At 46.0% G+C, this 13,392-nt stretch overlaps 1 protein-coding gene across 1 annotated transcript in view; it reads right to left on the bottom strand.

Annotated features, from left to right (window-relative positions):
• Positions 1-9,240, bottom strand: part of LOC119931798 — a 29,383-nt gene extending 20,143 nt beyond the window's left edge. Inside the window, exons 1-4 of the mRNA XM_038750697.1 lie at positions 9,165-9,240; positions 5,543-5,779; positions 4,327-4,563; positions 484-633 (exon numbers count right to left, since the gene is read on the bottom strand). Of these exons, the coding sequence (XP_038606625.1) occupies positions 484-633; positions 4,327-4,563; positions 5,543-5,779; positions 9,165-9,240 (700 nt within the window). The remainder of the gene's footprint in view (positions 1-483; positions 634-4,326; positions 4,564-5,542; positions 5,780-9,164) is intronic.
• Positions 9,241-13,392: the final 4,152 nt, after the last annotated feature.

Genomic DNA, 13,392 nt, shown 5'->3' with positions numbered 1-13,392 from the left:
CATTTCACTTATTTATTTATTCGTTTCACTTATTTATTTATTTATTTCACTCATTTATTTATTTCACTCATTTATTTATTTATTTTACTTGAACATATCCATTCTATTTTATTTTGTTAGTACGTTTGGTTTTGATCTCCGTCTCCCCCTTCTAGACTGTGAGCCCACTGTTGGGTAGGGCCCGTCTCTAGGTGTTGCCAATTTGTACTTCCCAAGCGCTTAGTCCAGTGCTCCGCACACCGTAAGCGCTCAATAAATACGATTGAATGAATGAATGAACGATTGAATGAATGAATCTGTGCTCCCTCTTCCCCGTCCCGGCCCCGCCCTGCCGTTTGGCGCGGCCTTTCCCCGCCCAGCAGGGGGAGCCCGCGAGCGGCTCCAGCAGAAAGCCCCCCCTTACCCCCCCCCACCGGCGGGTCGGAAGGTACCACCGGTCCCCGGGGCGCGGGGGGGGATCGTCCGGTTCGCCCAACTTCTTACTTCTTTCTATCCTGACACAGGCCTTCCCGCAGGCTCCCTCGCAGCATTTCTCGTCTTTTCCACAGTCGTAATCGTTCCGGCAGCGGTCCGGAGGGTTGAGCATGGCGCATCTTATGTTCACCACCGGACAGCTCCCCTCTTTCACCACACCTGCGGGCGGCCGGGGGAACAGGCTCAGAGCGGCCCACTCCTCCCTCCCTCCCTCCCTCCCTCCCCCTCCCCCCCTGCCCAGGGCCTGCTCAGTCTGGGGCAGGACCGTTGGCCCACCTCAAGTTGCCCCCTCGGGTGCCCAGCACGATGACAACACGATCAATTATTTACTTATTTTACTATTTATTTATTTCACTATTTATTTATTCTACTTATTTATTCATTCATTTCCCTTGTTTATTTATTTCACTTATTTATTTATTTCTTTTACTATTTATTTATTTCACTTATTCATTCATTCCACTTATTTACTTATTTATTTATTTATTTTACTGATTTATTCATTCATTTCACTTATTTATTTATACGCTTCACTTATTTATTTATTTATTTCACTTATTTATTTATTTATTTCACTTATTTATTTTACTTATTTATTCATTCATTTCCCTTGTTTATTTACTTCACTTATTTATTTATTTCTTTTACTATTTATTTATTTATTTCACTTATTCATTCATTCATTTCACTTATTTATTTATTTATTTCACTTATTTATTTATTTCCATTATTTATTCATTCATTTCACTTATTTATTTATTTCACTTATTTATTTATTTCACTTATTCATTTTACTTGAACATATCCATTCTATTTATTTTATTTTGCTAGTACGTTTGGTTTTGATCTCCGTCTCCCCCTTTTAGACTGTGAGCCCACTGTTGGGTAGGGACTGGCCCACCTCAAGTTGCCCCCTAGGGTGCCCAGCGCGATGACAACACGATCGCTTATTTATTTATTTATTTTACTATTTATCTATCTATTTATTTATTTATTTCACTATTTATTTAGTCTACTTATTTATTCATTCATTTCACTTCTTTATTTCACTTATTTATGTATTTCTTTTACTATTTATTTATTTATTTCACTTATTCATTCATTCATTTCACTTATTTATTTCACTTATTTATTTATTTATTTTACTGATTTATTCATTCATTTCACTTATTTATTTATTCGTTTCACTTATTTATTTATTTCACTTATTTATTTATTTATTTCACTTATTTATTTTACTTGAACATATCCATTCTATTGATTTTATTTTGTTAGTACGTTTGGTTTTGATCTCCGTCTCCCCCTTTTTAGACTGTGAGCCCACTGTTGGGTAGGGACTGGCCCACCTCAAGTTGCCCCCTAGGGTGCCCAGCACGATGACAACACGATCGCTTATTTATTTCTTTTACTATTTATTTATTTATTTATTTCACTATTTATTTATTCTACTTATTCATTCATTTCACTTGTTTATTTATTTCACTTATTTATTGATTTCTTTTACTATTTATTTATTTATTTCACTTATTCATTCATTCATTTCACTTATTTATTTATTTATTTCACTTATTTATTTTACTTGAACATATCCATTCTATTTATTTTATTTTGTTAGTACGTTTGGTTTTGATCTCCGTCTCCCCCTTTTAGACTGTGAGCCCACTGTTGGGTAGGGACTGGCCCACCTCAAGTTGCCCCCTAGGGTGCCCAGCACGATGACAACACGATCGCTTATTTATTTATTTATTTTACTATTTATTTATTTATGTATGTATTTATTTTACTATTTATTTATTTATGTATTTATTTATTTTACTATTTATTTTACTTATTTATTCATTCATTTCACTTATGTATTTATTTCACTTATTTATTTTACTTGAACATATCCATTCTATTTATTTTATTTTGTTAGTACGTTTGGTTTTGTTCTCCATCTCCCCCTTTTAGATTGTGAGCCCACTGTTGGGTAGGGACTGTCTCTAGATGTTGCCAACTTGGACTTCCCAAGCGCTTAGTACAGTGCTCTGCACACAGTAAGCGCTCAATAAATACGATTGATTGATTGATTGTTGGGTAGGGGCTGTCTCTATGCATTGCCGACTTGTACTTCCCAAGCGCTTAGTACAGTGCTGTGCACACAGTAAGCACTCAATAAATACGATTGATTGATTTATTTATTTTACTATTTATTTATTTTACTTATTTATTTATTTTACTATTTATTTGTTTATTTTACTTATTTATTTTACATGTACATATCTATTTTATTTTATTTTGTTAGTATGTTTGGTTTTGTTCTCCGTCTCCCCCTTTTAGACTGTGAGCCCACTGGTGGGTAGGGACTGTCTCTAGATGTTGCCAGCTTGGACTTCCCAAGCGCTTGGTACAGTGCTCTGCACACAGTAAGTGCTCAATAAATACGATTGATTGATTTTACTATTTATTTATTTATTTTACTTGTACATATCTATTCTATTTATTTTATTTTGTTAGTATGTTTGGTTTTATTCTCCGTCTCCCCCTTTTAGACTGTGAGTCCACTGTTGGGTAGGGACTGTCTCTATATGTTGCCAACTTGTACTTCCCAAGCGCTTAGTACAGTGCTCTGCACACAGTAAGCGCTCAATAAATACGATTGATTGATTGAACGACTGATTGAGGCAGAGGGGACCCCAGGATAAAAGGGAAGTTCAGAAGTGAAGGGGCGTTGAAGGATGAGGGGGCAAGAATTCCTTCCTGACATGCTCCACGCAGAGAGCCCCTAGTAGCCAGACCCCGGGGGCTGGTTCAATCAATCAATCAATCAATCTATCAATCGTATTGAGCGCTTACTGTGTGCAGAGCACTGTACTAAGCGCTTGGAAGTTGGCAACATCTAGAGACAGTCCCTACCCAATAGTGGGCTCACAGTCTAGAAGGGGGAGACAGAGAACTAAAACCAAACATTAATAAAGTAAAATAAATAGAATAGATATGTACAAGTAAAATAAATAAATAAATAAATAGAGTAATAAATATGTACGAACATATATACAGGTGCTGTGGGGAAGGGAAGGAGGTAAGACGGGGGGATGGAGAGGGGGAGGAGGGTTCGTCCATTCGTTCATTCAATCGTATTGAGCACTTACTGCGTGCAGAGCACTGGACTAAGCGCTTGGGAAGTACGGGTTGGCAACATATAGGGACGGTCCCTACCCAACATTCATTCATTCAATCGTATTTATTGAGCGCTTACTGTGTGCAGAGCACTAGACTAAGCGCTTGGGAAGTACAGATTGGCAACATATAGAGACGGTCCCTACCCAACATTCATTCATTCAATCGTATTTATTGAGTGCTTACTGTGTGCAGAGCACTGGACTAAGCGCTTGGGAAGTACAGGTTGGCAACATATAGAGACGGTCCCTACCCAACAGAGGGCTCACAGTCTAGAAGGGGGAGACAGAGAACAAAACAAAACATATTAACCAAATAAAATAAATAGAATAAATATGTAAAAAAGAACAAAACGAAACATATTAACCAAATAAAATAAATAGAATAAATATGTAAAAATAAATAAATGGGTAAAGTTGGCAACATACTCTCCCAAGCACACATAAGCAATCAGTGCACAACATTGACGGAACGGGAGGCACGGAGAAGTGAAGTACAGTGCTCTGCATACAGTAAGCGCTCAATAAATACGATTGATTGATTGATTGATTGTCCAAGGTCACCCTGCAGGCAAGTGGTAGAGTTAAGAATAGATCCCAGAACCCCTGACTCTTTCTACTCGGCCACCACACTGTTTCTTGACTGAGGCCCAGGCAAGTAAAATGACTTTCCCCGAGCAGGTGGATTCCTCACCTTGGTCCTGGCCTTTCTTCGTCCCTCTGATGCCCGGCCAAACCGTGACCCTAGGATCCTGCCCGGCCTTGACTTTGTGAGAGTCGGTGGTTCCCTGAGGATCCTTGCACTTTAGGCCACAGCGAGCGTAGCAGCATTTCTGCATCCCGGCACATTCCTGGTCCCCCTTGCACTGGTCCGGCTCAGCTTGGATGCAGCGAATGTTGTCGGGAGGGCAGCTTCCCGGTTTTGGTTTTACTGGAGGGTAAAAACCATCCGGGTGAGAGGAGGTCAGCGGCTCCGCACCTCGATCCCTGCTGACCGTGGGCAAAGGCCGGAGGCCAAACGGAAGTTGGGAAGTGAGTGTGGTTCGAGGGGATTGGCACCGGGGCATAGACGGAGAAGGAGGAGAGGGGAGAAGGAGGGAGCGTGGCCTAGCCACCAGGTAGGCCCTTAAAAGTCCCAGAAAACAGAAGTCTAGCCCGGAGGGGCTCCGTCCCCCTTGCCCCCCCACCACACCTAGAGAGAAATCAATCCATCAGTTACTGGAATTGAATGCTTACTATCCAACTTGTACTTCCCAAGCGCTTAGTACAGTGCTCTGCACACAGTGGATGCTCAATAAATACAATTGACAGAGCACTGTAATAATAATAATAATGATGGCATTTGTTCATTCATTCATCCATTCAATCGTATTTATTGAGCGCTTACTGTGTGCAGAGCACTGGACTAAGCGCTTGGGAAGTACCAGTTGGCAACATATAGAGATGGTCCCTACCCAGCAGTGGGCTCACAGTCTAGCGCTTACTATGTGCAAAGAGCACTGTTCCATGCGCTGGGGAGGTTACCAGGTGATCAGGTTGTCCCACGGCGGGGCGGGGTCACAGCCTTCATCCCCATTTTACAGATGAGGGAACTGAGGCCCAGAGAATAATAATAATAATAATAGTGGTATTTGTTAAGTGCTTACTATGTGCAAAGCACTGTTCTAAGCACTGGGGGGATACAAGGTGATCAGGTGGTCCCACAGGGAGCTCACAGTCTTAATCCCCATTTTATAGATGAGGTAACTGAGGCCCAGTGAAGTGATTTGCCCAAAGTCACCCAGCTGACAAGTGGTGGAGTTAAGAATAGAACCCAGAACCCCTGACTCTTTCTACTCGGCCACCACACTGTTTCTTGACGGAGGCCCAGGCAAGCAAAATGACTTGCCCCGAGCAGGCGGATTCCTCACCTTTGTCCTGGCCTTTCTTCGTCCCTCTGATGCCCGGCCAAACCGTGACCCTAGGATCCTGCCCGGCCTTGACTTTGTGAGAGTCGGTGGTTCCCTGAGGATCCTTGCACTTTAGGCCACAGCGAGCGTAGCAGCATTTCTGCATCCCGGCACATTCTTGGTCCCCCTTGCACTGGTCCGGCTCAGCTTGGATGCAGCGAATGTTGTCGGGAGGGCAGCTTCCCGGTTTCGGGTTTACTGGAGGGTAAAAACCATCCGGGTGAGAGGAGGTCAGCGGCTCCGCACCTCGTTCCCTGCTGACCGTGGGCGAAGGCCGGAGGCCTAACGGAAGCTGGGCAGTGAGCGTGGTTCGAGGGGATTGGCACCGGGGCATAGACGGAGAAGGAGGAGAGGTGAGACTGAGGGAGCGTGGCCTAGCCGCCAGGTGGGCCCTTAAAAGTCAATCAATCAATCAATGAATCGTATTTATTGAGCGCTTACTATGTGCAGAGCACTGTACTAAGCGCTTGGGAAGTACAAATTGGCAACACATAGAGATAGTCCCTACCCAACAGTGGGCTCACAGTCTAAAAGGGGGAGACAGAGAACAGAACCAAACATACCAACAAAATTAAATAAATAGGATAGAAATGTACAAGTAAAATAAATAAATAAATAGAGTAATAAATATGTACAACCATATATACATATATACAGGTGCTGTGGGGAAGGGAAGGAGGTAAGATGGGGGGATGGAGAGGAGGATGAGGGGGAGAGGAAGGAAGGGGCTCAGTCTGGGAAGGCCTCCTGGAGGAGGTGAGCTCTCAGTAGGGCCTTGAAGGGAGGAAGAGAGCTAGCTTGGCGGAGGGGCAGAGGGATTGGGGGCATTCCAGGCCCGGGGGATGACGTGGGCCGGGGGTCGACGGCGGGACAGGCGAGAACGAGGTACAGTGAGGAGATTAGCGGCAGAGGAGCGGAGGTTGCGGGCTGGGCAGTAGAAGGAGAGAAGGGAGGTGAGGTAGGAGGGGGCGAGGGGATGGACAGCCTTGAAGCCCAGGGTGAGGAGTTTCTGCCTGATGCGCAGATTGATTGGTAGCCACTGGAGATTTTTGAGGAGGGGAGTAATATGCTCAGAGCGTTTCTGGACAAAGATAATCCGGGCAGCAGCATGAAGTATGGATTCAGAAAACAGGAGTCTAGCCCGGAGGGCCTCCGTCCCCCTTGCCCCCCCACCACACCTAGAGAGAAATCAATCCATCAGTTACTGGAATTGAATGCTTACTATCCAACTTGTACTTCCCAAGCGCTTAGTCCAGTGCTCTGCACACAGTAAGCGCTCAATAAATATGATTGATTGACAGAGCACTGTAATAATAATAATGATGGCATTTGTTCATTCATTCATCCATTCAATCGTATTTATTGAGCGCTTACTGTGTGCAGAGCACTGGACTAAGCACTTGGGAAGTACAAGTTGGCAACATATAGAGACGGTCCCTACCCAACAGTGGGCTCACAGTCTAGCGCTTACTATGTGCAAAGAGCGCTGTTCTAAGCGCTGGGGAGGTTACCAGGTGATCAGGTTGTCCCACAGCGGGGGGGTGGTCACAGCCTTCATCCCCATTTTACAGATGAGGGAACTGAGGCCCAGAGAATAATGATAATGATAATAATGGTGGCATTTGTTAAGTGCTTACTATGTGCAAAGCACTGTTCTAAGCGCTGGAGGAATACAAGGTGATCAGGTTGTCCCACAGGGAGCTCACAGTCTTAATCCTCATTTTATAGGTGAGGTAACTGAGGCCCAGTGAAGTGACTTGCCCAAAGTCAACAAGCTGACAAGTGGCGGAGCCGGAATTAGAACCCGTGACCTCTGACTCCAAAGCCCGGGCTCGTTCCGCTGAGCCACGCTGCTTACTGAGCATTTGGGAGAGTGAAGTGCCCGCCTCTGACCTGTAAGGTCATCATGGACGCGGAACGTACCTGTTAATTCTGCTGTACTCGCCCAAGCACTTAGAGCGGGGCTCCACACATAGAAAGTGCTCAATAAATACCAATGATTGGTTGATTTGGTAGAGTTGGTAATAATAATAATAATGATGGTACTTGTTGAGCGCTTACTATGTGCAAAGCACTGTTCTAAGCGCTGGTAGACACGTTCCCTGCTCCCAACAAGCAGGGTTAAGCCAGATGGGTTATGTCTACAGTCTACAGTCTCTCTCCCCTGCCCTTAGTACAGTGCTAAGCGCTTAGTACAGTGCTCTGCACATAGTAAGCGCTCAATAAATACGATTGATTGATTGATTGCCCTGTCCGTCAGGGGCCGGCGACACTGCCCGGAGCCCAGACAGAGTCAGGAGGGGCTGGGTCGGGGGGGGGGTGGGGGCGACCAAATCTCCGAGCCCTCCGTCTACGTCCAGACAAGGGACAGTTGGTCTCCGAGCTCCAGAAACACAATAATAATAATAATTATGGCATTTGCTAAGCGCTTACTACTACTACTACTACTAATGACATTTGTTAAGCACTATGTGCGAAGCACTTTTCTAAGCGCTGGGGAGGATATAAGGTGATCAGCTTGTCCCACGTGGGGCTCACAGTCTTAATCCCCATTTTACAGATGAGGGAACTGAGGCCCAGAGAATAATAATAATAATAATAATGAGGCCCTCTAGACTGTGAGCCCGCTGTTGGGTAGGGACCGTTTCTATATGTTTCCAACTTGTACTTCCCAAGCGCTTAGTACAGTGCTCTGCACACAGTAAGCGCTCAACAAATACGATCGAATGAATGAATAATAATAATGATAGTACTTGTTAAGCGCTTACTATGTGCGAAGCACTGTTCTAAGCGCTGGGGGGGGATACAAGGTGATCAGGTTGTCCCACGTGGGGCTCACAGTCAATCCCCATTTTACAGATGAGGGAACTGAGGCCCAGAGAAGTGAAGTGACTTGCCCAAAGTCCCACAGCTGACAAGGGGCGGAGCTGGGATTTGAACCCATGACCTCTGACTCCAAAGCCCGGGCTCTTTCCGCTGAGCCACGCTGCTTCTCCGAGAAGTGAAGTGACTTGCCCAAAGTCCCACAGCTGACAAGGGGCGGAGCCGGGATTTGAACCCATGACCTCTGACTCCCAAGCCCGGGCTCTTTCCGCTGAGCCACGCTGCAACTTTGGGCAAGTCACTTAACTCCTCTGGGCCTCAGTTCCCTCGTCTGTAAAATGGCGATTAATCAATCAATCAATCAATTGTATTTATTGAGCGCTTACTGTGTGCAGAGCACTGTACTAAGCGCTTGGAAGTACAAGTTGGCAACATATAGAGACAGTCCCTACCCAACAGTGGGCTCGCAGTCTAAAAGGATTAAGACTGTGAGCCCCCCGTGGGACAACCTGATCACCTTGCATCTCCCCAGCGCTTAGGACAGTGCTTTGCACGTAGTAAGCGCTTAACAAACACCATCATTGTCGTTATTATTCTCAGCTGCTATGTGCCAGGCACCGTTCTAAGCGCTGCGGTAGATAGAGGGTTGTCCCACATGGGGTTCACAGTCTTCATCCCCATTTTCCAGATGAGGGAACTGAGGCCCGGAGAAATGACTCACCCAAGGTCACAGCCGTGCTGCTGTTTCCCTTTCACTCACCTGTTTGAGCCCAGGATACCTGGAGGGTCCCCAGGGCGAGGATGACGGCCAAGGGGAAGAGGCCGCTGGATTTCATGGTGACGGCGAGTGGCTCGTGTGACCCAAAGCCTTGGGCCCAGGGATTTATATCCTCCTTCCTCCCCTCCTGCCTCGGTGAGATGAGACAAGGCCGACTCACCCTCCCACCGTTTCACAAGAAGAGTTTCTGTCACCGCTGACGCACGCTGTTGAAATCAACTTTCTCAGCCTACCTCTTCAGTCCAGCGCGTCTAATAAGCAGGAAGCAGCCTGCCCTGGCATCAGGGGAGCAGTAACCTGTTTCCCTAGGACACCCAATCCCCCATTCAGTGGTATTTATTGAGTGCTTAATGTGCGCAGAGCATTATTCTCAGAGCTTGGGACGGTACCGTATAATGGATTTGGTAGACACGGTCCCTGATCACAACGAGCTTCCAGTCTAGAGGGGGAAATGGGCATTAAAATAAAGATAATAATAATAATGGCATTTATTAAGCGCTTACTATGTGCAAAGCACCGTTCTAAGTGGTGGGGAGGTTGTACCGCTTAGTACAGTGCTCTGCACATAGCGCTCAATAAATACAATTGATTGATTGATTACAAGGTGATCATGTTGTCCCACGGGGGGCTCACAGTCTTAATCCCCGTTTTAAAGATGAGGTCACTGAGGCCCAGTGAAGTGACTTGCCCAAAGTCACACAGCTGACAATTGGCAGAGCCGGGATTTGAACCCATGACCCCTGGCTCCAAAGCCCGGGCTCTTTCCCACTGAGCCACGCTGCTTCTCTAAAGGATGGATAAGCGCTTACTATGTGTCAAGTGCTGCCCTAAGTGCCGGGACAGACACAAATTAGAGAAGCAGCATGGTTTAGTGGAAAGAGCCCGGGTTCTAATCCCGCCTCCGCCACTTGTCAGCTGTGTGACGTCGGGCAAGTCACTTCACTTCTCGGGGCCTCAGTTACCTCATCTGCAAAGTGGGGATGAAGACTGTGAGCCCCATGTGGGACAACCTGATTGCCCTGTATCTACTCCAGTGCTTAGAACAGTGCTTGGCACATAGTAAGTGCTTAACAAAGCGCTCTCCCCCTCCTCCCCCTCTCCATCCCTCCCACCTTACCTCCTTCCCTTCTCCACAGCACCTGTATATATGTATATAAGTTTGTACGTATTTATTACTCTATTTTACTTGTACATATTCAATTTATTTTATTTTGTTAATATGTTTTGTTTTGTTCTCTGTCTCCCCCTTCTAGACTGTGAGCCCGCTGTTGGGTAGGGACCGTCTCTATGTGTTGCCAACTTGTACTTCCCAAGCACTTAGTACAGTGCTCTGCACACAGTAAGCGCTCAATAAATTCGATTGAATGAATGAACAAATACCAATATTATAATTAAGTTAATCTAGTTGGACTTAGTCCCTTTCCCATATGGTGTTCCCAGTCTATAATTATAATCAAAATAATAATGATGGCATTTATTAAGCACTTACTATGTGCAAAGCACTGTTCTGAGCGCTGGGGAGGTTACAAGGTGATCTTCTTGTCCCACAGGGGGCTCACAGTTTTCACCCCCATTTTACAGATGAGGTAACTGAGGCCCAGAGAAGCGAAGCGATTTGCCCAAAGTCACACAGCTGACAATTGGCAGGGCCGGAATTTGAAACTAGGACCTCTGACTCCAAAGCCTGGGCTCTTTCCACTGAGCCAGGCTGCTTCTCATAAGTAGGAGGGAGTAGGGTTTTATCTCCATTTTACAGTTGAGGAAACTAAGGTACAGAGAAAAGAAGCGGCTTGCCCATGGTGGTAGAGCAGACAAGTGGCAGAGTCTGGATTAGAACCCAGGTCCTCCGGGGCTGAGGGTGGGGTGACTGTCTGATATTTAAAGGATTCGGATCCAAGTTTGCAAGGGAGTGGCAGAAGGGACAGGGAGTAGGGGAAAATAAATACCCTCTCAATAAATACGATTGATTGATTGATTGACAAGAGGGCTCCGTTGGGGAAGGTCTCTTGGAGGGAATGACCCCGCCAAACTGTAAACTCCTTGCGGGCGGGGATCCTGACTACCGATTCTATTGTAGATATTCCCCCAAGCACTTAGTACACCAGCAGCGTGTACACTTAGTACACTGCAGCAGCGTGGCTCAATGGAAAGAGCGCGGGCTTTGGAATCAGAGGTCATGGGTTCAAATCCCGGCTCCACCAATCAATCAATCGTATTTATTGAGCGCTTACTGTGTGCAGAGCACTGTACTAAGCGCTTGGGAAGTACAAGTTGGCAACATACAGAGACAGTCCCTACCCAACAGTGGGCTCACAGACTAGAAGGGAACTGACACCAACTGTCAGCTGTGTGACTTTGGGCAAGCCACTTCACTTCTCTGTGCCTCGGTTCCCTCATCTGTAAAATGGGGATTAAAACTGTGAGCCCCCCCTGGGACAACCTGATCACCTTGTAACCTCAACAGAGCTTGGCACATAGTAAGCACTTAACAAATACTGTAGTTATTATTATTATTATTATTATTAGACCACTCAGCTGCGTGTGCAGTAAGTGCCCAGTAAATACAATTGATTGATTGTTGGATTTACCTTGAGGGGACGCGGCTGCAAAACGAGATGGCAGGTCTTCGGATTTCAGGAAACCTCCTTGGGATTTCCCCCAGATGGTTTTGTGAGCTTCTTTTCCTCCTCCGATCTGGCATCTCACACCTCCTCTCCCAGTTCCTCCCCTGACTGACCTTTTGAGAGCCAGTTCTTCCCCTAACCACCTCATGGGATTGGGATCCCGCTAAAGAACTCATTTCCAACACTCATTCTCCCATACCACTCCCGCAATAACGACGGTATTTACTGACCGCTTGCTCTGGGCCAAGCACTGTGGGGTGTTCAGAAAAATCAGATAAATAATAACAATGGTGGTATTTAGTCTGAGTTTTTACTCTGTGCCAGGCACTTTATTAAGCCCTGGGGTGGATACAAACAAAGAGAGTTGGACACAGTCCCTGTCTCACATGGGGCTCACGGTCTCGATCCCCATTTTATTGTTGCCAACTTGTACTTCCCAAGCGCTTAGTACAGTGCTCTGCACACAGTAAGCGCTCAATAAATACAATTGATGATGATGATTTTACAGATAACTGAGGCCCAGAGAAGTGAAGTAGTAATAATAATAGTATTTGTTAAGCGTCTATGTTCTAAGCACTGGGGTAGATAGAAGGTAAGCAGGTTGTCCCACGTGGGGCTCACAGTCCTTATTCCCATTTTATAGATGAGGTAAGTGAGGCACAGAGAAGCTAAGCGACTTGTCCAAAGTCACACAGCTGACAAGTGGTTAGAACCCACGACCTCTGAATCAGTCGTATTTATTGAGCGCTTACTGTGTGCAGAGCACTGTACTAAGCGCTTGGGAAGTACAAGTTGGCAACATATAGAGACGGTTCCTACCCAACAGTGGGCTCACAGTCTAGAAATCACCTCTGAATCCCAAGCCCGGGCTCTTTCCACTAAGCCGCGCTTGCCCAAGGCCTCCCAACAGACACGTGGCGGAGACAGGATTAGAATCTGTGACCAGACCCCCTTTGCTTGTATCCACCCCAGGGCTTAATACAGTGCCTGGCACAGAGTAAAAACTCATAATAAACACCACCGTTGTTGTTATTATCTGATATTTCTGAACGCCCCACAGCACTCGGCCCAGTACGAGCGGTCAGTAGATACCGTCGTTATTGCGGGAGTGGTATGGGAGAATACCACTGACCTCTGTCCCCTAGGCCGCTATCTACTAGGTCCAGAGAAGGGACAGTTGGGCTCTGAGTTCCAGAAACACAACCCACCCCACACGGGGCTCAGTGTCCAAGAGGAAGGGAGAACAGGGATCTTATGTGTTGCCAACTTGTACTTCCCAAGCACTTAGTACAGTGCTCTGCACACAGTAAGCACTCAATAAATATGATTGATTATCCCCATTTTACAGGTGAGGAAACCAAGGTTGTGGTGTGGCAGGGCCCCGCGCTTCTGTGCTCAGAGACTGGCTGGGATAATAATAATAATAATAATAATGGCATTTATTAAGCACTTACTATGTGCAAAGCACTGTTCTAAGCGCTGGGGGGGTTATAAGGTTATCAGGTTGTCCCATGGGGGCTCACAGTTTTAATCCCCATTTTACAGATGAGGGAACTGAGGCACAGAGAAGTTAAGTGACTTGCCCA

This window comes from Tachyglossus aculeatus, chromosome 8 (assembly GCF_015852505.1).
Source record: "Tachyglossus aculeatus isolate mTacAcu1 chromosome 8, mTacAcu1.pri, whole genome shotgun sequence".
NCBI lineage: Eukaryota > Metazoa > Chordata > Mammalia > Monotremata > Tachyglossidae > Tachyglossus > Tachyglossus aculeatus.
The sequence above is the reverse complement of the archived record's forward strand: the minus strand, read 5'-3'. Positions and strand labels throughout refer to the sequence as shown.